Genomic DNA, 25,133 nt, shown 5'->3' on the forward strand with positions numbered 1-25,133 from the left:
TATTATATTTTTAACCACATAAAAAAGTAAAATGACATAGATTATAGAAACTAGAGCGTCGGTGTAATTTGTAAAACAGCTGTATTCTAATCTGACTACAGTTTTACAACTTTACAAGATGGTGACTAGAATGTAGATCTAATTATAGGCACGCGCCAAAACAACCTTAGGTGTGTCCTGAGTCCTGACTCCTGTCCGATTTACCTTACAAAACTTAGATAGTTTTATTACCTTGTAAATTGTAATGATACAATGTATAATCTATACTTAATATTATAAAGAGGAAGAGTTAGTTTGTTTGTTAGTTTGAACGCGCTTATCTCAGGAACTACTGGTCCGATTTGAAAAATTCTTTCAGTGTTAGATAGCCCATTTCTTAGGAAAGGCTATAGGCTATATTTTATCACGCTAAGACTAATGAGAGCGAAGAAATAGAGAAAAATGTGGAAAAAATGGGGGAAATTATTTGAAAGGGCTTATTTGAACGCGCTAATCTCAGGAACTACTGGTCCGATTTAAAAAATTCTTTCATTGTTAGATAGTCCATTTATCGAGAAATGCTATAGGCTATATTTTATTACGCTTAGACTAATAGGAGCGAAGAAATAGAGGAAAATGTGGAAAAAAACGGGGGAAATTATTTGAAATTGCTTATCTTACGAACTACTGGATCAATTTAATTTGTCTGTGAAATATCTAATTTACGCGGGCGAAGCTGCGCGGTACGTTATATTTCGCATGGTCACGACATCACGCGTAAACGGCTGGACCCATTTTGTTGAAATTTGGTATAAATATACTTTGAGACCCGAAAAAGGACAAGGACGGACTAATTTTGTCCCGGAAAATGTACGGTTCCCGCACAATAAACTTTTATGATTATCGCCTAAACTATTAAATCTATTTTGATGAAATTTGGTATGGCAATACTTTCAGTCTCGGGAAAGGACAAGGGATACTTTTTATCCCGGAAAATATACGGTTCCCGCACAATAAACTGTTTATGATTCTAAAAAAACTAAAGTCCACGCGGACGAAGTGGCGGACAACAGCTAGTATCTTGATATAACTTGTAACATCAATGGTACGTGACAGTGAAGTCAACTTGCTATGGAATGCTCAAAGTCGAATCTATTTAAATGTTACAGTACACGCGAATGCTCCCGGTGAGGGAGCACCTTTACAGAGTAAAAATGGGACATCCATACATATTGCAACAAACAAAAGTTTTCCCCTTGACTACTTTTTTATAATACATACGAATATTTTCGATGAAACTAGACATCAAATTCCCCAGACCGTAACTAACGTCAATAGCAATATAGTAGGTATGGTACAGGAATAATAGGTGTCTCTTCTTCTGTGTATTGTGTCTTCTAGTTATTACAACCACAAAAACTAACTACGAACCCATCATGTGGCTTGTAACTTGTAATCAGTGAATAATGAATTAAGTGATTGATAAATATTACGCACAATAATACTCATCGAAGTATCTTAACCTTGATTCATAGAAACAATGTTCGGTTTTTACCGACTTCTTGAAATCGAGATACTTCTAAATTCTACTGATAACTGATAAGGTGCTAACCAAAAGTATGTAAGTTTAGATTGTAGACTGTAGTCCAACTTTAACACTATCCATGTTTTTGCAAATAAACGTTCTTTATTCTTATCAAATCAGTAAAACGCAAAGTAGGTATGATAATAATATTATAATCTAAATTCTAAACTCTAGAAATATAAATGACTCGTTAATCATAATTCCTTGCCTATTTCTATCTGTCCCTATTTGTCTGTAAATAGGTATCTGTAATATGTATGAATTACATAATTGCCAGCCAACATCATTTAATGCCATATATTGAACAATATCTTCGCAACTTCTAAAGGCATAGAAAAGCTCAAGGTGAGAATCTACATAGTTGCTGACATGGTCAGCTGGATGTCAATCCATAGGTATGTAGTATGTACTGTAGCCTGTAGGTACTAACTTTGTAAATGCAAAAGTGTCTATGTCTGTTGCGTCTTCATGCCCTTATCGCTTAATCGACTTCGAGTTTTGGCATGGAGCACAGACATAGATCAAGCTATAGATACCGCATGTCGCTCCATTTGTATGAAAACGAGCGTGTCACTTTTTTCCTACCTACTGTGAGTTGTGACGTACCGTTGATAAGAATCGTGTCCATTATCTTGGCCAATGTTTAACTTTGAATTTCTACAGCTCAATATGGCACTTTTAGGCATTTAGGCATTTATGAAATTCCGATTGACGTCCGATTCTGATAGCAGACTAAAGAACAGACTTTCGAAAGACGAGCATTGCTCGTCGTTTGGGAACGCGATATGGCACGCGAAGTACATACAGATGCGGTATCTATCTATGTCTGTGGTATGGAGTCAGAGAATTTTGTCACTTTGAGTTCCAGAAAAACAGGACAGTTTTTATCACAGAAATATACGTAGGTAGGTACATATTATTTCTATTCAGGAACTGTTTCCTTCGTGATAAACTAATGTCAGTGATGTTGAGATATTCTCGTAGCTTAATCCACAGCTGCGGTCACATTCTTTGCATGAGTCTTACGGCACTCATTTAATGATGATTAAACTTCAATTTAATGAAGAGTTCTACAGATCATCAAAATTTCCCTTAATTACAGTAATGTTATGTATAATGTACCTAACTAATATATCCGAGTGCAGCAGTTATCTCGTCTCTCAATATTTAGTATTTCTATACAATGCACTAACTACGTAATCATTCATACATTTTACTTAAATGGTATCGATGAGGCAATCGAAACAAGTTTGTTTAGATCCTGCACCTGTGTTATGATATCAAAATATTATCTTTTTAATTGACCACAAATGCTAATAAGGGTCTAGAATTTTTCTAAAGTTCACATGTAATTTATTAAAATAGAAATGACTTAATAAACTTGATTGTTAACAGTTCCGTTCATTAAATAAAATCATTTCATTTTTATAATTTATTCACTTGCCAATGCATAACATAGCTAACCTTTTAATCCACATAATATTATATTAATAGACATAATAAAATTGTAAACGTGAAGATTAGTACCTCTTTCTTCGACGTTCTTTTTCCTCTGATACGGCAAAATTCCCTGCACTCAAACATCTTATGAGTTTCCTGAAGATGAAAAATACCTACTCACTTGGGCTCGTGCTTTTCTTTTTATTTTTCGTCGGGAAACGCTTGTTTAAATTTGTTGTTAATTTATATTTTAAATTTGAACCTCATTTTGGGTACGTAAGAGTTTCTATGATTTCGCAGACTGTCTGTCTGTCCATATATCCAAGTAACTATAATATATATCTTAGAATATACTTTAAAAGTCACCGTGCAATAAATAAATCAATTTGGTCGAGTTTAAATTTTTTGTTTACCTATATTAAATCAAAAGGTAGGCATAGCATAATTTTTATGGCATAATTAACATAGTTCACTATTTACGAAGATGATACAAGAATGCGTACCTACACACTACACATGGCGACAATAAATGGTCAAAACACCTATTATTATTTTGTTCACATCTTCACAGCTATCCTTATAAACGTTTAGGTATGATAAACCGGATATGTAAGATAGTCTGCGTATTTCCCAATGACAATGGTTTGATTTAGTAGTATGATACGCGCATGATTTACACAGTGTAAATAAATCAAAATCAGCTAACAGAACAGGCAGGTGTGACGTCATTGCCAATTTTCTATTTTTAACCGCCTTAAAAAAATGAGGTTATTCCACCCTTTTTCTACTTCGTAGCGTTTGATTAATGAATTGATAATAATTAATTTTGTTTTGATTTGTGTCTGTCATAGGGTTCGTCGTTTTGGATGGTCAAGTCCCCGAATCCCGATCCTCCGAGATCGCGCGCGGTCTACGGTAGGTTATCTATTCTTCTATACTATTTATTTATTAAATACCTAAGTATAATCTATACTAATATTATAAAGCGGAAGAGTTTGTTTGTTTGTTTGAACGCGCTAATCTCAGGAACTACTGGTCCGATTTGAAAAATTATTTCAGTGTTAGATAGTCGATTTATCGAGGAAGGCTATATGCTATATTTTATCACGCTAAGACTAATAAGAGCCAGGAAATAGAGGAAAATGTGGAAAAAACGGGGGAAAAATATTTGAAAGGGCTTATTTGGACGCGCTAATCTCAGGAACTACTGGTCCGATTTGAAAAATTATTTCAATCTTAGATAGCCCATTTGTCGAGGAAGGCTATAAGCTATATTTTATCACGCTAAGACTAATAGGAGCGAAGAAATAGATGAAAGTATGAAAAAAACGGGAGAAATCATTTGAAAGGGCTTATATGAACGCGCTAATCTCAGGAAGTACTGGTCCGATTTGAAAAATTCTTTCAGTGTTAGATAGCCCATTTATCGAGGAAGGCTATAGGCTATATTTTATCACGCTAATACTAAAAGGAGCTAAGAAGTAGAGGAAAGTGTGGAAAAAACGGGGGGAAATTATTTGAAAGGGCTTATTTGAACGCGCTAATCTCAAGAACTACTGGTCCGATTTGAAAAATTCTTTCAGTGTTAGATAGCCTATTTATCGAGGAAGGCAATAGGCTATATTTTATCGCGCTAAAACTAATAGGAGCGAAGAAATAGAGGAAAATGTGGAAAAAACGGGAGAAATTATTTGAAATGGCTTATCTCACGAACTACTGGAGCAATTTTTCTGTTATTTGGCACAGATAAGAAGGAGACCACGTAAAGGATCATAGGCTTTTTTTGTGGACTAATTTGTGTGAAATATCTAATTTACGCGGGCGAAGTCACGCGGAGCGTCTAGTAACTTATAAGAAAATAACACTATTCGAAACAATACAACACAATAACAAAAAATCGACCCTTGCAGCTCTCGCCTTCACTTCACTATTAATAATAAGGATAGAAATAGAGCTCATTGATTAAAATTTATAGTTTAGTACTTATAAGTCACCCTGACTCCAGTCAAAATATTTTGATGGTCCAAGGTTGAAAGGTGAAGGGGAGGCGTGAGGGAGCGGCGCTGGTGACTCTCCCAATTTATTACCGAGAATCGATAAACTCAAGTTCAATGATTTACCGCGAACAGAGCTTATGATAATCGAATAAGTAACAATATACGTAATCGAGTGATTCAGCCAGTCCGGTTCGTATTTGGTGCGGTTTATTTATACAGCGAGACGCGAGGAACAATAACATTGCGAACGGGAGGCTGTGCTAAGATGGTGCTCCGAAATTGTTTAGTGCTAGCTCTGGTGGCCCTAAGTCAAGTGTCCGGGACCCCCAGTGGCTATGGTGTGAAAGGCGGAGCGGGCGCGGTGGCTAAAGGTGAGTGAAAACTCTTACAACAGCTGATCGCTGCAAACAATGCGTAAAGCTAGATAAGTTAAGCCTCATTTTGTTACAGTTTTTTTTATTTGGAATTTTATGGCATTGTTGTTTTTCTCGAGTCTAAGGCTTCCTCCGGATTATATCATTAACTGCCGAACTCGGAGACGAATATTAATTACAAACAAAGCTCCATACATTATCTGTTAAATTCTTTATTAAATTGAAATATGTATAATCATCATGAATTAATGTCTCTGAATGCGGCAGAGACCTAGGTTTAATTTTCATTCACTTCTTAGTTTATAGTGAGCGAGTCGCGATCGTAGCCTGAAATTTTCAGTGATGAGCGTTTTCCATAAGCTTAATCATACATTTTTCAGATTTTTATAAAATAATATATTAAAAGGTTAGAAAATAAATAAATTTTCAAGACTTGCAATTCTTACAAACAAACAACCTATTTATGATTTAAGTAAATATTATGCACATACTTATTACTTACAACTTTATTAAAATATTCAGATTGATACTTATCAGTTAACACTTACCTACGTGTCGATAATCCTATTAATTGATCGTTTGGATTGCAAAAATATATCTGCCAATTGTCTACTATAATTAGAGTAACTTATTTATGTATTATAATAATAACGAGCTTTTGCCTGCGGCTTCGCTCGCGTTAAGAAGTATTATTATATACAAACTTTCATCCCCTATTTTAACCCCTTGGGGTTGAAATTTATCAAAATCCTTTGTTAGCGGATGCCTACGTCATAACATCTACCTGCATGCAAAATTTCAGCCCGATCCGTCCAGTGGTTTGGGCTGTGCGTTGATAGATCACTATGTCAGTCAGTCACCTTTGAGTTTTATATATATTTTATGTATAAAGATTGTTATATATTATAATAAGGAAGAACCTCCTTATTATAATGACAGTAATATTAGTGTAAAACAAAAGTACTTTATGTGTGACTTGGTAGAAGTGGCGGAAATGATGTTCAGTTTTTGACATAACTAATTACAATGATACACACCAATTTTTTGTACCTATGGGCTATGAGGCATTTGTTTTTTTACAAAATTCATCTAACAATAACATAATTACGAGATGTACGAGTTGGTGTATAAGATTTTTATCAAGTCTTCCTCGTTTTTTTCCGAACCGGGCAAAAGTCTTATTACGACTTTTGCCGGAAAAAAATTGGTCTGAGATGAATTTCGTTGGGGTAAAATGTTAATTTATTAAATCAAGATAGATAGTAGTTCGAATTAAATTATATATTTTATTGTGCACAATCACAGTCACATGTAACATAAAAATACGAGTGTTATACAAAATGACAGTACGCGGTTATTATGTCTATGTTCTTATTAATAACGGAGTTGTTCTTATTTAATATTTTTCTAAAATTCCATTTTTACATCAGAAATATCATTCTATTGTTTCAGCGGAGGCCAGCGCAAGTGCTGGTGCTTTCGGCGGTCTGCCACCAATACCTGTTCCGAGTGGGGCCGGATTCTCGGGGTCATATTCAAAATCATCGGCGTCTAGCTTCGCCTCATCAAGTGCAAGCGCAAGCTCCAGCTCCTTCAGCTTTACCGGCAGTGGAGCCAATGCTGTCAACGGCTTCGGCTTAAATGGAGGCTGTTCTACTGGCTCGTGCGGATGTTCCACCGGAGCATGTCAGAATAATGGTGGCAATGACATTAAAACGTCCAACGGCGAACAGGGCAATTATGGCACAGCTGCTCAATCTACAGCCAACAGTAATGGCAATGATTGCTCTTTTGGACAGTGCGGTATCACGCCTAGTTTAGGCTGTTCTGGTGCAGACTGCTCTACATATGATAATAAAGGAATTCCTAGCAACGACTGCAAGTCCGGGAATTGCGGACAAACGGGCTCATCGAATGACATATATGTAAACGTTCCGGGAAGGTCTACCAAGAATCCTGAGGAACCTTACAATTACGGTACATCTGGTAACGGCCAAAATATTCCTACTAATGGCAAACCCTCAACTTTAGAGCCGGAATGCAATTCTTACGATTGCATTTCACCCTCGAAAAACCCAGCAACTGATGATGAGAAGAGACCGTCTAGTTACGATGTACCTATTTTTGGAACTACTATTCCCAGCTATTTCCCAGATAGCAAGGAACCCTGTACTTCACCTGATTGTCAAGGCAATGATAGCTTAAATGGAAATCCAATTAAGCCTGGCTACAACAGTAACTTGCCAGTGACGTCGTCGACACAAGAGTGTGCTGGTGGTATTTGCACATCGCAAACGGCTGCTCCGTCTACAAATAATCTCTCCCAAAAACCTTTAACATCATCTTATAATGTACCTTCAAGTTGCACCGGTCCAAATTGTGGTACTTCAAATTCAGTAAATGTTCCTAGCAATCTACCATCCTACAATACTCCTGGAAATTGTGGTTCGTTGGGATGTGGAAATGCCGCGCAACCAGAGGCCACCAGTTTTAATTTCCCTCAATCATATGAACATTCTGGAAAATCCTCTACACCCAGCCAAGATTACTTTTCTTCTGTAGGATTTCCAAAATGTGATGGACCAAACTGTGGTACTTCAGACTATCCGAGTACGAACTCAAATACGAAACAGCCGTCTACGTTTAAATATCCCGGAAACTGCGGCTCTTTAGGATGTGGCTTGACTCTACAATCGGGTTCTACAAATAATGAAAACCAGGCGTCATCGAAAGGTTTCGTAGATAATTCTTTTACTTCTGAATATCATCAAGGTTGTAATGGAATAGGCTGTAGTACACCAAGCTTAGGAAACAATGGAGCATTTACTAAGCAACCTTATTATAGCAGACCCGGTGACTGTGGCCCATCGGGATGTGGTAACTTACCAAATAATGGTGCCTCGTATTCTTACAATCAACCCAATTACCAAAATTCTGGAAATTCTTTAGATAATACAAAGTGTCAAGGCAGTTATTGTGGAAAACCATCGTATACAAACGTTGGTACTTCTAACGTTCCAAATCCTAATTGCGGACCATCAGGTTGCATTCCACAAGGTACCGGTAACACACCATCGTATATTCAGCCAGGATACGGAGGTGTCATTTCGCCTTCAACAACAGGACAAGGTTCATCATCTCCATCACAGAGTTGGTCTACTCAAAGTACTGTACCTCCTTCTTCAGGTGGCTACAACAATCCATACTCTGGCACATCTTTTAAGCCTACATCACCAATTGCTTCTCCTAACACTGAACTTGTACCTCCAAACAAAGACTCTGGAGTTAATCCTAATGAATCATCATTTGATAACAAACAAGATAATCCAGTATATACAGGCGGATATGGAAGTTCTACATACATTAATCAAAATGGTGTCACGAAGCCCCATGAATCTGCTGCATCCCCAAGTCCGTTCGGATCTTCTAAGCCATCTTATTTCCCTTCTACGCCACAATATTCACATAATACAAATATTCCATCAAAACCAGTAAATGGATATGACTTAAAGCCTTTCGGCTCTCCTAAGCCTGACAACAATAAACAAGTATATACAGGAGGATTTGGAGCTCCTAAAGGTCCTATCGACCAAAGCATTCCCGCAAAACCTAAAGTTACTACGACAGTAGCTCCGAGCACCCAAGCTAATATTAGGCCTTCCAATACCCCAACAGAATCACCATATAATCCGACACATTCCGGCTCATATAATCCTATTCCAAGTTCACCAGCTCCACAAGCTGGAGTCCCTCAGTCGACTGGCTCTAAAGATAGTAAAAAAGGAGTGCCATATACCGGTGGTTTTGGTGGCCCAACTGGATTCCTAAACCCTAATGATTACAGCATACCTGCAAAGTTACCTACACCTAGCACAGGTCCCAGCATCGCTCAACCGATTGGCTACAATGCACCTACAAAACCGTCTACACCTAACACAGGTCCGAGCGCTGCACCATGTACTTCAAATAACTGTGGATCTAAGTCCAGCTATGCGACTTCGTTGTCGAGTGCTTCACACAGTGGTGTTGGGAATGTTCATGCACAAGCAGCAGCGAGTGCCGCCGCCTACACCGGAGGTTTTGGCGGTCCGCCTGGTTTCTTAAAGCCGTTCGACGATGGAAAAGTTCCTAGCGCCGTAGATATTAACGGAGTACTGACCAGTTTACAAGAAGGCAATGGTAACTTGGGGTACAGCAACACCAATAACAAAAACGCAGCAAATGGTGTTCACGAAAATGGTAGTGGCAACACTGGCGCAGTAGCACAGGCCAATGCTGTTGCTACTTCGAGCGCGGGCGCTTACGGGTTGGGTGCTGGCCCCAGCGGAGGTGGTGCGAAAGGTTGTTCGCTTGGCTGTGGCGCCACCACTGGGAATGGAGCTGATGGTTTCGATGCGCACAATCACGGGATCAACGCTGGTGCCGTGGCGTCAGCTAAAAGCGTAGCCGGTGCTGGCTCGTACGGTGCCGGTGGAAGTTTTACCGGTAGCTCGGCTTCTGCACACGCCTCCGCGGGAGCTGCGACTAAAGGAGGTACAGTAGATTTTTTTTAATAATTCTTTACCTGGAATTAAGTATACCGAGGAATATAGTAGTGTAGTTTACTTTGAACACAATTATGTATGTTGACATTGTATATAATATTAAGTTACAAAATTGTAAACTTTATTTTAAAAAGAACAATTTTTCTCTCACTTTTTTGGTAAAAAGCGGGACCCGTGCGAGTTTCTTACGCCGGTTCTTCTCGCCGGGGTAGTTCCCGAACCGGTGGTAGGCATCAGGTAGACATTCTGAAAAAATTTGATTCAAATTTACTCAGAAATAAAACATTTTTTATTTTATTTTTTATTTTATTTAGCGTCAGTTCTATACGCAATAGGACTGACGCAAAGTAAACAAATTAATTATTTTGAAACAATGTTTAGGAAATTCACAGAAACTTACAAACAATCAGATTATTTGGTTTGAAATATTATACATTTATCACTCTTTATAACATTATCATAACAATTATTATTATTATTTCACTGTTATCCGTCTATTTATTTAAATGTATTATCTTATCACATTGAAAATATATCTACTATTACACCTAAATAATATATTTATTTTGTTTCAGGATACGGGCGAAAATAATATTTAAGTTTGAATTAAAAACGAAACTTGCGAACTCTGTGTTTACTCTATGAGTAAAGAAAGAAGACTATAATAGTAAGAAAATTGTGATATTATCTTAATTGATAGTTTGAACTCTAATGATATTATTTTATTTAATAGAAATGTGTTTTATCGTAAAAAAATAAATTATTTTATACTCACGTCTTTTTGGTTATCTCTGCACCTCTGTAACGTATTGTTATAAAAAATATAACAAAGTCCATCAATAAAAATAACAATTTTCTGGGACCACTGACCTCTTAAGTGGTATACTATGGTTTTCGAGGCTCTAGTTAAATATTATAACAAGTTTTCTGTCTATATTTTGCGGTCTTCTAAGTAAATGCGGATTGCTTTTAAAAATATTAATAAAAATTTATATTGATTTGATGCTAAGAACTTATAGCTGCACTCTTTGTCAATTAATCTTTGAATTGAGTTTTAATAATGACCAATTAAATATTGTAAAATTTAAATAATAAAACGGTATAAACGTACATATTTTGTTATTGTCTATTTTCTAATAAAAACGATACGGAACCACAATCGCTTAAACCTTTCAATAACCTCGTCAGTTTCGACTTTTATAAATTGTCAAAATAAGTAATGATTTAAATTTTAAATAATAATAATTAATCAATAAAACTTGCCAAAACAACTTACTTGTTTTTTCTGATAGAAATATTTATTTCGTTAATATGAAACATGTTCTTTTGTTCTTAAATGAAAATAAATTAATAACCTGTCCATTTGTTTGCAAATAAAAAACTTGATTTGGAAAAAAATACAAGCACAGTTTTTGTCTATAGATACCCGTGATATGTTCTTATATACTTTGGTAGATTTCATACTGTGACGGTTTTACACTTCCAGATTGGTAGATTTCATACTGTGTCGGTTTTACACTTCCAGATTGGTAGATTTCATACTGTGTCGGTTTTACACTTCCAGATTGGTAGATTTCATACTGTGTCGGTTTTTTATAAAAAAATATAGCGTAACAATGCTAATTATATAAAAGGTACCTTACCTGATACTCGGGCTTATGATACTTTAACAAATATGATGCTACAGCAAAAAAGGTACTTACTATTACATAATATAACATAAGAACCATATTTCGTTCACAGTCTAATGTCTAATAAAAATCTTGGATTGAAAATGATTTCTGCAAAAAAATAACGGAACAGGGTCTACGAAAAATATCTCAGTACAAAAGACTTCAACGGCCGCGACGGTTTCAAATCTTAACATTACCGAATATTTTTAATTTCAAAACGATGTCCCCCTTTAAAATTATTTATAATTTTGTATATTTTACTTCAACACCATTGTTTTTTAGTATCCTCATCCTTTCCTGCCAGGGGATTTTTCCCTGTTGATTCGTAAAATAAAATAAATCAGTTGTCTATACATATTATAGGTAAACATACCTATATGTATAGAAATATAAATTTTAGATATAAATAACACCAGGAACTCAATAAAAAATATTTAGATAGACGTATCTAAATATTTTTTATTGAGTTCCTGGTGTTATATATATTTCTTGAATTTATATTTTTATTTGTCGTGATATTGAGTCATGCGACCTCCATGTGTCGCGATGCATGTGTGCACGATACTAAATTATAAATGTCGTCTGTGTATCATCCATTCCTTCCATTCCGAATGATGTAAGCGCTAAGACCAAATCAGGAAAAATATTTGTAGTGTAAAATGTCAATCGGCTATTTATTCTTTATGTAGAGTACTAATCATAAGTCATAATAATAAAAATCTGGATTGCAGTGAATTCTGAATAATTATTATGATTCATAATCAACATTAATTATAGTGTGGCATTGAATAATTGATTAATAATAATAATTAATTTGATTAATTAAAGGCAAATCTGTTTTAGATTAACGCCCAGGCCAAACCTTTAGAGGTATTTTTATGATGTAGAGTAGACATCTAAGGATTTCTCAAAAATCCAAGTGGGTTTCATAATAATATGGAATGGAAGTTAATATTATGCAAGGAGATTATTTTCCGCGAGCAAAGACGCAAGCAATAGATGTAAGCTTTAAAATATAGGACATCTACTTATATATTTAAATATTTCTATTTATGTAATAATGGTTCTTGTTTCTTTAGCGGTTTTCTCATTTTCGTTAAGTAAAAGCAGCGGGGACTAAGTAGTTACAGGCATACTTACGGCCCCACTCGAGGGAATAAAATAATTATGATAACTTAACTTTAATTTAGAGTAGAGTTTGACAAAATAATTATGGAGTTTAAATTAAAGTCTTCAGTATATTATTGCTAGGTAATGGTATACTAAGGTCATGTCATTACTCATTTATAATACAAGACGTATGGATTAATTTCGAATAGGATTTCCTGTATTTCCTTTATTTATAATTAAACATGCAGCGTTGATTCTCAATACCTAATCTCTTACAATTTACAAAGAGTTAATGCTAATTCAGCTGTTAATAAACACATTATGTATGTACATAATATAATGTATTGTATCATCTCATTGTTCCCGAGCTCGGTACCGCGAATACTAGAGACATCATTTGTTATTCATTAATGGCACAGAGTAAAAAATAATAATATATAATAATATATTATCTACGTTTCAAGAAATGCTGGCTATCATAATATTATTCGTGTACTGCTACCATAATATGTTCAGAGAAACAGCAATAGTAAGATGTTATTTGAAGGCTAGTGCTTTCAAATGATAGCTTACTATTATACCTAACTATACTAGGGGTATATAGCTTCGTTTTTTTTTAATCTTTATTTAAGGAGTTTTAGTTCTTACAAACTACGCTACTCCGTTAGACCTACATGATTAATATACATATTATGATACTATCGTTTTAGTTAATTTTGATATAATAATCAACATGGAAATGGACTACAATGTTAAACTCAAATGTTTTTATTCAGAATAAATTTTTCCGTTTTTCATTCAGAATGAATCCCGGTTCTGGAACTAACCCGGCGAGAAGAACAATGCCATGTATTTCTAAGCGTGATTATGACAATATAAATTGGGAATAGTATCGCTGTTCAGATCAAATAAAATGAAATGGCGGTGTGTAGGTAAATATTATATAGGTAAGCATTTGGCCGCGACAGGATAAAGGTAAAAAGCTGACAGTGTGCGTTACCAATGTAATTAACCATCGCGTAAGAGGTCAGTGCCTTAGTGCACATTGTCGCATTCCGTATCTTTGTTTAATTGAAATCAAATTAAGACGATTAGGTGTAGGTACTTAAAAAAAGTAATATGTACTTAGCTGTTTATCTGTTCCTCTTTACTAATCTATGTTACTAGTTAATAGTATGTCCTGACATAAAGACCCGCCTACACGGCTATGAGTTCACATTTAAATATTTACAAAATCCTATTTTGTACTTTTAGGGTGGGTTGCACTAACTTACTATAACTGTAACTATAACTACAGTGCAAAATATCAAATCTTTGGTTAAGGACGCCATATTTAACGATAACCATAACCGCTCAAACTTACTTAAATCGAAATTTTTTCGTGAAAATTAAATAATTCATATTTTATACTGTAACTGTAGCTGTAACAAAAAATAAACGCAACAGACATCTGTCAAATTCCGTGGTCAACGTTATGGTTAAAGTTAAGTTAGCATTAACTATAACCATAACTTTAACTTTAGCCACACCTCTGGTGCAACCCACCCTAAGGATGCTCTTCCGTTAAACAATGAAATATATGATATATAACCATTAACCATAAACAAAGATTGCCATAATGATTCAGGTCGCAGCAGCCAGGTCGCGGCGGCCATCAGTATGGTGTGGCCGCTGGCCGCCGTGCGGCCAGGTTCGCGTGGTCTATGGCGGTTTCATTCTAAGGTATCTCGATGGCCGCCGCGACCTGTTGTACGCTGTAGCCTGTAAGCTTGCTAAAAACAGCTGAGCAACGCGTTGTCAAGGCGCGCTCCGGCCGATATGGCATACTACGTCAAACGTAATTTAGAGAACTCTTGTCGGTCTACTGGTTCGTTCAGTCTATTGTGCTACAGATGAACTAAAAAGCCAAACCTAAGTAACTGTAGTTAGGTTTAGTACTGACCCAACTAGCAATATTAGTCGTTAAATAATCGGCCAAATACGAGTCGGACTCGAGCACGAAGGTTTCCCTACCGTTATCGAGCAAATAATATACTTAGGCCAAAAATTTATGGGAGCCCCCTTAAATTTTTATTTTATTTTACTATAAATGATTAAACGAACTTGCCAAGTGAGGTTTGATCATTATTTATATGAGTCGCTTCACTCATTAATAAAGTACCTACACATATAATTAAGGCATTTTTTGAAAATATCAAATACCTACCTAGTAATGGAAACATTACTGATAACGAGCAAAAAAAAGCCAAAAAATCACGTTTTTTGTAATGAAATAAGGCATAAACGAGCAAACGGGTCACCTGATGGAAACTTCCCTCGCCCATGCACACTCGCGACATCAGAAGAGCTGCAGGTGCGTTGCCGGCCTTTTAAGAGGGTATAGGAATAGGGTAATAAGGGAGGGTAGGGAAGGGAATAGGGGAGGGTAAGGAAGGAAATAGGAGAGGGGTACGAAAGGGAAAAGGGTAGGGGGATTGGGCCTCCGATTTCTTAGTTATTTTTTTTTGTTTTTAGTATTTTTGTTATAGCGGCAACAGATAATATAGGTACACAATTTTTGTTCTTGAGTTCTTGAGATACAGCCTGGAGACACACAGACGGATAGACGTGCTTTTTATACGTGGGAGAGCCATGCTTCGGCACGAATGGGCCGGCTCGACCGGATAAATACCACGTTCTCACAAAAAACTGGCGTGAAACAGCGCTTGCGCTGTGTTTCGCCGAGTGAGTGAGTTTACCGGAGGTCCAATCCCCTACCCTATTCCCTTTCCTACCCTCCCCTATTCCCTTCCCTTCCCTACCATCCCCTATTACCCTATTCCCTCTTAAAAGGCCGGCAACGCACATGCAGCTCTTCTGATGCTGCGAGTGTCCATGGGCGACGGAAGTTGCTTTCCATCAGGTGACCCGTTTGCTCGTTTGCCCTCTTATTTCATAAAAAAAAAAGACAACGAAGTCTCAGCAATAGGGTCCCGTCTCTGCGTTCTCTCCACACGATTTGGACGCACTTCTCTTTGCTTCAAATGCTATGAATGATGTAAAATCATCGCTTGAACAACCAAATATGTAGTCTAAAAATCGAGAAATCGCAACTCGAATGTAATAAGGTATTCGATACTATAGTACCGAAAATCTCCGATAAAAATAAAATATGACGAAAACTCGTTGGACTTCAATGTAATATAACATTTATAATATGGACTTAAAAATAAATTTGCTACGAAAAAACGCGAAGCTAATTGACGTCCATTTGGTAAATTACCTTTTTTATGGCGACTTTTCAATTGTCTACAATCCACATTGAATATGGTTTTAATGACCTCTAGTATGATCTAGTGCCCACCAGTTTTAAAGTTTACTAGACGATGCCCGTAACTGCGATGCGCGAAACTAAGTATATTGCGCAGGAATCGTAGATTTTTCCAGGAAAAATAAGTATTGTATGTCCTTTCCCGGGATCTAAATAATTTCCACACCAAGTTTCAGAAAAATCGGTTCAGCGGTGTGGACTTGAAGGGGTAACAGACAGACACTGGAGACACTTTCACATTTTTAATATTATTATTTTTATGAAATAAGGGGGCAAACGAGCATACAGGTCACCTGATAGAAAGCAACTTCCATCGCCCATGGACACTCGCAGCATCAGAAGAGCTGTAGGTGCTTTTTAAGAGGGAATAGAGTAATAGGGGAGGGTAGGGAAGGCAATAGGGGAGGGTAATAATAAATAAAAAACTCTTTATTGAAACAAACAAAACAGATAAATTTACACAAGTTACAAAAACAGAAATAGTTTGAATTGGCGGCCTTACTGCTGGAAGTAGTCTCTTCCAGGCAACCATAAAATATACTTAACTAAAAATATTTAAAATAAAAAATAATAAGATAAGATGCTATTAGTGTATAAATAAATAAATATAATACACAAATAAATATAATAGATACATTATACCGAACAAAATAAATACATATAATATAATAATATGAAGGGTAGGGGATTGGGCCTCCTCCTCCTCCTACTAGTATGAACATGATTTGATATTTGATCTATACATTTATAAATTAACCAAGAAGCAATGGACAGCAGCTGGTGTAGTGAGGCACGTACATGACAATGGCGACAAGGCTGGAGTAAATATCGAGTTATCGACTCACTATACAAGGTGTAACAAAACTAAGTGATAATAATAATTTTGCTCTTTTAGTGCTGCTACTTTCACAGTGAACTCTATATAACGGACATATACACACCCTATTCATCACCACCTCACTTTGTTTTGTTTCAACCTTCACCTTGTATACCATCAGAAAGACTTTTTTATTTAGGGTCAGTCGTTATTATAGTATTATGATATCGTCGACTTAGCGATCGTAAATTCAAGATAAACTTAAAAAGTATTTCTTGACACCCCAATAATGGACGCTGTTAAGCATTCGTTTACTAACCCACAAAAAGTGATAACAAAAAGTCGCTACCCTCGTTTTGGTGTAAACTAAATTTTAATCCATTCACCTAATGCGCTTACACCTAAATTTATCTTTTTTTAATTACCTAAGACGGACGCCACCTTAGTAAATATCTCTAATATTTTCCTCAATCTTGAGTGACTTGTAAAAATATGTAGTAGCAATCAGCTAATCTTGCGTAAGTATTGACCTCATACGAACAAGCAGTGACCCAGGGCACCTGCGACTTTTTTCATAACATCCTAACTCCTGCATGAGACTTCGACTTTACTTTGCTAAGTATATAAAGTGTTCTGATATGTTCTATATTAGAAAAAAATAAATTGAAAGACTCATGGGACTAGATCTAAGTGTAAACAAAATTGACACAAGACCAAAATTTTAATTATTGCTTCACAGACGTTCGCAGAATTTCCTCGCAGAATATGTGATTAAGAGTCCGGGGGCTATCGACAAGATAATTTCCCATACAAGAATATTTACCATAAGTATTTGAGTTATTATTCGGCTTAAGATAGTAATTACCTAGGTTCCTGTACAAAGATTCACTGCAAAATATTTACATACCAAAAATATGAACGATTACAATATTCACATACTAAATTGTAATCGTTCATATTTTTTCTTCTTATGCTCAAATATGGTAGAATATATTCTCGTTTGGGAAATGATCTTGGTATTACGTTTGTATGAGAATTGCGATGGCACCCGGACTCTTAAGCTGCGTTTTATTTTGTAGCGGAGGTTTCTTTTCGCAACAAATAGGTCGGTAGCGGTAGCTCTATTATGTCAGTAAAATTAACAATATAATAATATCTATGGACGCTTCACACCACGTCAGTCTGGCCCCGTGGTAAGTACCTGAAGGACTTGTGTTACAGGTACCAGACAATGGAAATATATTTATTACTTTTATACTAGATACATAATATATTTAAGATTTTTATTATATGATACACATATTTAATACACATCCATGACCCAGGAACTTTTTGAAAACTTTTTGTTCCGTCGGCTGGATTCGAACCCGCGACCCCCGGCTTGAGCTGCCAACGCGCTCACCACTGAGCCACAGAGGTCGTCAAACAACAATATAGGTAATACATATATTTTTTCATCAAAATAACATAACAATCTAAGTACAAGACATGTTTTTATTATAACCCAAGAGTCAGCAACTATAAAGTTTCGGTCGCGGTCACTTTACGAGGTATCCAATTGGATATTCATCGAAGGTTAGGTAGCCTTGGATTTTTATTTATTTTCTTCAAGGTATCTGTAGGAATCTCGTCTTCCACTGATGGACCTTTTTGACAGCTGCTTCCCACTACCAGACACTCTTAAACTTTTTTAAAGTATTATAGACTTTGAAATGGTGAAAGTCTTGTTGTCGCTGGCTCATGGGTTATTGTGTTGTGAGTATAAGAAATATATTACTAGGCGCTACCTGTCTGTACTCGGCGTGGCGGTGTGGGGACGCCGCCGCTCATCGCACCGAGTCCCGAGATGGTCGTGATGCGCCTCATGTTCCTGCGCATCGCGACACCACCGGAGGAGGATGGCCTAAACAAGCCCCCCGTTTGGGACCTCTGTTCGGCCAAGGGGGCCAACACCCCCAAGAAGAGGGGCCTGCGTAAGACCAAGCAGGCGCTCCGCTGACGGAACTACGGAGTAATGCTCGTCGGGACCCGTGCATCCGCCAGCTGCAAGGAGACAGGAACATCGCAGTGTTTTAGTGGGTAGGGCCGCGGCACTCACCATCTTCGCCGCGGTGAGCCCCACATATCCGCAGCGGGAGTCCCCATCCCCTGCGTCGAATGCGACACAGCATTTCACTGCGTGAAAAAAAAAAAGGCGCTACCTGTCTAGTAATATTATCTTATAAGTATGCCTAAAGTATAATTTGTTTCTAAAGATTCTTTCTGAAACGACCTAGGGGTCACGTCAAAATGTTTAGGCATAACACTAAGTTGAAACACAGTTTTTACTATAATATATTATATTATAAATTATAATATGACATTCATCACTGCCTTTGACATTTTGCGAAATCATTAGGAATCTATACTTAGACGGCTTGGGGTTTCTATGGAATAACCAAAACATTTTTTGTTAAAAACCTATTTTTTACCTTTGGCTAAAAAAATCCGCACCCGTACATCTAACCCGCACAAGAAAACTGTCATTTACCGTATTAATCGCTGAGTTACTACACACTAAAATTAACTTGGCACCTACTTGGCTACAGAAAGAAAGAAGTTAACTTCTTTCATCTTTGTATAAATAAGTTGAACGATTTGAAATGCACCACCAAAATCGGACAAGCCATAAAAAGATGATAATACAAAATATTTTATGAGGCAATAACTATAGATTATGAAAAGTGCATAAAATCGATTGTTATAGTTTTATTTAAATCAGTGTTAAAAATCGAATGGGAAAATGTTAACACTAGGTTTTGTAAGTCGCAATCCTTGAATCTAGACTGAGCTTTAGGAATTCGATTCTGGTAATTAAATTTAAGACCTAACTCTTTCTTAATACTTTTATTACTAATAGAAATATGAAACTAGATTTAAAAACAAATTCTCAACGTTTTTATGATAGAGATCTACTTAGGTATAGGATAGAGATCTACTTAGGTATTTCATTACTTATTAATAGTAATAAATTATTGAAGAACTTTAATGATTTGTAATGTAGTTGACAATCACAGTCAGCATAAGGCTCTACTCTGATTTTATATCAAACATAGGTCCATAACATTCTATTATATTCTTTTCAACTCTTTACTAACTTAAAATTAAGGTAAGTAATAATTTCTCAATGTAAGCTTAGAAAGATTGAGTATCCCATCATATTAACGTACAAACAGAGGCCAATTATGTTTGTTATAGCTGCAAAACAAATGTGATATAAGTTATTAAGAAAAACATTGATTTTGACTGTTCAGCAAATACCTAATGTTTGTTTAACATACTTTATATTTCACATTGCCTAATTACTACAGCAAAATTGCATTACTTACTAGATATTTTAGAATAACACTGGCAAAGTATTTAAACTTAGAATTGCTCTACGAACTAATATACTCTACCTGTAACTGTTTTTGTAATCTGTATTAAAATTTAAGTTTTTTAATAAAATAAAAATTACCTACTAGATAAGTTACCGAAACCGAAAGAAAATATTGTAACTCGTTACACGTGCTTTCAAGTTCTGGCTTAAAACTTTAGGTGCCTTAATTTTCATGCAGAGCAATTGTACGTAGAGCTAACGAAATCGATAACAATTTCTATAAAAGAATATAGATACTTATGTAATAAGCTGCATTTTCATAATATGTTCTGAAAGTAGAAAATAGTCAATACCAAAAATATACACGAAAGATCTTTGAGTGTAAAACAAACAAAAAGCAAAAAGTAAATTTTCTTTTAATTGTAATTAGGTATCTGAAAACTATTTAATCCGATCCGAAATAGATATCCACGAATATTTGGTGGTAAAAAGTGGCATAAACTGAAAACCGATCAAAAATTGTATGGTTTCTCATGAATTTTACATTTCTTTCGAGGTCTAAAATTACATTTGTCATTACCACCTCATTACATTACAACATATAAAAAAATCAGAACTATCCCATTTGATGCAAACCAAAATGTAATTCCATGAACTAGTTTCAAAATCACCAAAGAAAAGTGACGTAGATACAGTATAAATTAATATTCCTCCTCCTTTAGTCCTGTTCAAAATCCTCCTTCCTCTTTATGATTGTTGTGTTTTTCTTCTGACGCTGGCAGATTTTCTCGTCTTCGAACGTTTGGAGAATATCCTACTTGATGAACTCAAATGTGGAGCGGATTTGGCCAGACTAACAGTACTGGCGACTTTACTTCTGTGTCTGAAAAGGTGAGCCAACAATAATGAGAACTAAATCCTTGGATTTTAACCTAAATTTTGTGTCGATAAGAGAAAAACCTTGACTGACTCATATTCCTACAAATTGATATCGTTAACGAAAGTTAAACAACGATAAAATAGCTGGAAAGTTCGCCATTGACCGCTAATTGTAGGGTTTTGTCCTACTCTACATTTTTTTTAGTTGATAATAATAATAGAAGATCAAAATGTAGCAAACTTGGGTACTTAAGAGCTAACAACGCTAACACTGTTTTTCCATACAAACGTATTCCCCAATTTATTCCCTGGATAATGCGTCTAGACAAATGATTTTTTATACAATATTGGGGTCTGTTAAAGCTACGTTCGATTTTTTAATTATATAAAAAATATGACCCTTCAAAAATTGCAGAAAATAAATGCCCCGTGCCCCGCCAAGCCACTGACCATAAAACAAATTTGAAAGATCTTTAAAATAAAATAAAACGCAGAGGCATAGACTCACTCTTTCTAAAGATATTTAAAAAAAATATAATTAGATAGGCTCTATTTTGAAGGAGGAATCACTACGTCACCTCGATTTACTGTATCTGTCTCTATCACAGTACACGTGCCGGCGCAGGGTGAAGTGTGATGGCAATTATAGTTTCTTCATTTAAATTCCACTGCACCAGCTGCATTCGATCGTTTCAACAGAGAAGTTAGATACGTCAAAAAATTTTTAGACAATTATTTCTTAACGCATCAATAAGTGAAATAGTGCTACAGCCTACAGGATACTTGCTAGCGATGTCTATAAGAAGAATCCATACAAATCTGTATTTGAGTAATCCGTAGATACCGTTATCTGTCATCAAATTAAATGAAGAACATTTAATTCAAAATAAATTAATACGAAATGTGTTCTGAACGTCGCGTCGAGTCCACAATGAAGCCTACCACCGCGCCGCGCTCGCTTGGCTATTGAAACTATTGAATGCAATTTGGCTACGAACCTTGTGATGGGTATTTTGAATCAGTCCACAGTTAAGGTCAGGGTTATTGATCGTAATGATAGCTGTCCCTTAACTAGACTAATAAACATTGTTGTGGTCACGACATTCTTTGTTTAAAAAATCATTGGTTATGTCGTAATTTATAAACAGTATATAAGATGACGTTCGTTGGTATAAGTAATTAGTCCCTAATCAGTCCTTATTTTTTCTTTTTAAGGGGACCTCTTCTCCCGTATTAAGCTTAACAGGACAATAATTGTTACATTTGTTTTTCTTTCTATATTTCTAATTGTTTTACATAATATTTTCCTACATCAGTCAGTCCTTATTGGTCAATATTGAAATATATTTACTTCAAAAAATGTCTATATTAATTTTCTTCTATTGAAAAACTAGTTGTGACAGCCCTGTTAACGATTCCTCAGTTAATAGAACAGTCGTTAGGAAACATTTTGCAAAACACTAGTTCGTTGACAATACCGTGACTACCATCGAAAGCAAACACTGGTTATCTTATGAATAATGCCCGATTATATTGGGCAAACACACGCACGCGTTTGAGTGCATTTTTCACTCACTTTTATCGTATACAGAGTGCTTCATTTCTCACACATAATCAGGGCCCCTGCTACCATATGTGCAATGTGTGCAATGCACACGGGCGCCATCATTAGGGGCGCCAAAATCAAGGGCCCAAAAAATTTGCCTTAGAAAGGGGTGCCAAAATCCTTTTTTTTGCACACGGGCGCCAGAAGCCCTTGCGAGGGCACATAATATTTCGAATTACTCCCAAAATATTGAAAGGTTCATTGATGCTAGTTTAAAATTGATTTGCTAATTAAAATCTCTGTCCTATATCCAAATCTTAAATACACAATTTTAATTATGATTTATGACCATACTTAATGTATCTCATTAAGCGCGGATCTCTAAAACATTAAACAGAATCTGTTGACTTGTGAGCTTCGATGCCTATCTCTAATGATGGATTTATTATGCGACATGTATATAAATTTTTCTCTGACACTTAAGTAATAATATTCGATTATATGAATAAAATTTTACGACTAATGAACCGATTTTAACAACTGTAACTCGATATAATTTATTGCCGAAAACATGATCATTTAAAACACAATATCTCATTAAGAATGAACGAAAATATAAAATTATGGCTTAATTAGTCGATATCGTGCGACGAAATTTTAGGGTCACCTCCGCAAAAACTGCGTAAACGAGTATCAGTTAAGTAACGCTTCCCAACGAGGCTCATCTTTAACTCAAAAAAATATAATGACACATATCGAAGCAAATTTATCGCCACGAGAACCAGTCGCGTTATGACTGGTTCTTGTGGGATTGCAACAATTATGGTAGCGAAAATAAATGGATGTATAAATCGAATTTACACAATTATTAAATTACCACACATCGGGAATGGCACGGAGGCGCATCGAAACAAAGGGTCGTTGCATAACGGCCAAATTCAAAGAATGCTCATCGATCTTATTGAAGTACTCACGGGAACGAATGGCGGTCGTGTCGCATCGTTTTGTGCACAGCCTGTAGTACGAGCCACCTAGATGTCGCGCCTATTGTCCGCGCCGCATCCACCGGCGGCCGCTGGGCGAGCCACTCTACTACAAATTACCTCATACCCACGATATTGGGTTACGAGAATCTTCAAGGTTCCCCTTCGGGAGTAAATAAAGGTGGTATAAAGGCGAAGACGAGGCGCAATGGGGCGCAGTTGAGCTTTTGTTATTCCGAAATGCATACCCCGATCGTTTTTCTTTGCTGCGTCGTAGGTACGTAACGTGAACCTATTATTTGAGCTTTATCAGATCGTGTACGTTTAACTCGACTTTAAAGATAATTAACGGGGCTTTCGCAAGTCGTTCGTTTTATAAACAAAATTAATCAGTGGTTTTGCTTGTGTAATTTTTGGTACGGGCCAAAAAATAAAATGAACTTGAAATTAAGCTAAAACTATTGCTTAAAAAAAACGCAAAAAGTTTATAAGTGTTTGAACAAAAGGATTTATTAATTCGAATTTTTAGTTAGGCACCTATCTAGTACCAGTGGATATCTAGGCGTCTAGATACGTTTTAGTATTCTAGATGCACTAGATTACACATGCTCACATTAAATTCGTCTCACATTAAAACTGACGTGCGATAGAATTGATTTCACACAACTTACCATTCAATCATTACAAGTTTAGGCAACTGAGTTCATTGCGGAAAAAAAACATTACTTTTGCACAAGAAGTAATTCTATAACTATAATTATCTTCTGCAGCCTATTTTAAATCTTTTTTTTTCAGGTTACGTTGCGGCCCACAATGTGCGGCGTGAGGCACCCTACCCGCCATCATACAGCAACGGGTACAACTACGAGCCATCGCAGCGGCTGTTCTGGGGCAACGGCGGCAGCAACCAGGTCGGCGGGACCGGCCTGTGGGCCACGCTCACCAACAAGTTCCCCTTCCTGAACAACATGTTCGGGAAAATCGAAGTGGAGCCGGCGTACAGGTCCCTGGATGTGACCCAGCAATACTTCCCGAATGGATACCAGTACCAGTCCCAGTATACCCAGCCTCAGTATATCCAGCCTCAGTACATCCAGCCTCAGTACATCCAACCTCCTAACGGTCGGAATGTGCCGTTCGCCCGAGACGTCGGACTGACCGATGACGCTGTTATCATCACCCCGCCGGACGTCCCCCTTGTTGACCAGCCCCAACGTCCCCAATTCCCGACGAGGCCACAAGTCCCAAGTGGCCCGCAATTCCCGAGTGGTCCCCAGAACCCGACGAGGCCCCAAATTCCGTCCGTCCCGCAATATCCGGTGGCACAGCCCGCCCCCGAGCCGGTGTCCGGATATAGCTACGACAAACCTCTCTACCGGTTGGAGCTACCTCACAAGTAAACCAAAAACTGATCTATTAAAGTTAGTTAAGTCGAACGAGTGCTTAGGAAACGAATGGAATTGTTAAATAACTTCTAACCACAGACAATGTTCACGCACCTTCTGACTTTTGACGAATCACCAAAAGAATCACAGCTT

General features: G+C 36.6%; 1 protein-coding gene across 1 annotated transcript; it reads left to right on the forward strand.

Annotated features, from left to right (window-relative positions):
• The first annotated feature begins 5,227 nt into the window (after nt 1-5,227).
• On the forward strand, nt 5,228-25,070 carry LOC121730694 (hornerin-like). Its single transcript, XM_042119832.1, has 5 exons — nt 5,228-5,372; nt 6,828-9,913; nt 18,610-18,802; nt 23,627-23,872; nt 24,391-25,070. The coding sequence occupies exons 1-5, from the start codon at nt 5,267-5,269 to the stop codon at nt 24,993-24,995; spliced, it is 4,236 nt and encodes a 1,411-aa protein (XP_041975766.1). The 5' UTR covers nt 5,228-5,266; the 3' UTR covers nt 24,996-25,070.
• The last annotated feature ends 63 nt before the right edge of the window (nt 25,071-25,133 follow it).

The sequence above is a fragment of the Aricia agestis genome, chromosome 9 (genome assembly GCF_905147365.1).
Source record: "Aricia agestis chromosome 9, ilAriAges1.1, whole genome shotgun sequence".
Taxonomy (NCBI): Eukaryota; Metazoa; Arthropoda; class Insecta; order Lepidoptera; family Lycaenidae; genus Aricia; species Aricia agestis.

Excerpts from the sequence above, each read along its gene's own strand:
- LOC121730694 (XM_042119832.1), top strand. The coding sequence starts at position 5,267 with ATGGTGCTCCGAAATTGTTTAGTGCTAGCTCTGGTGGCCCTAAGTCAA. Across the intron at positions 5,373-6,827 it reads AGCGGGCGCGGTGGCTAAAG|CGGAGGCCAGCGCAAGTGCT; the intron begins GTGAGTGAAAAC and ends CTATTGTTTCAG. Across the intron at positions 23,873-24,390 it reads TTTTCTTTGCTGCGTCGTAG|GTTACGTTGCGGCCCACAAT; the intron begins GTACGTAACGTG and ends TTTTTTTTTCAG.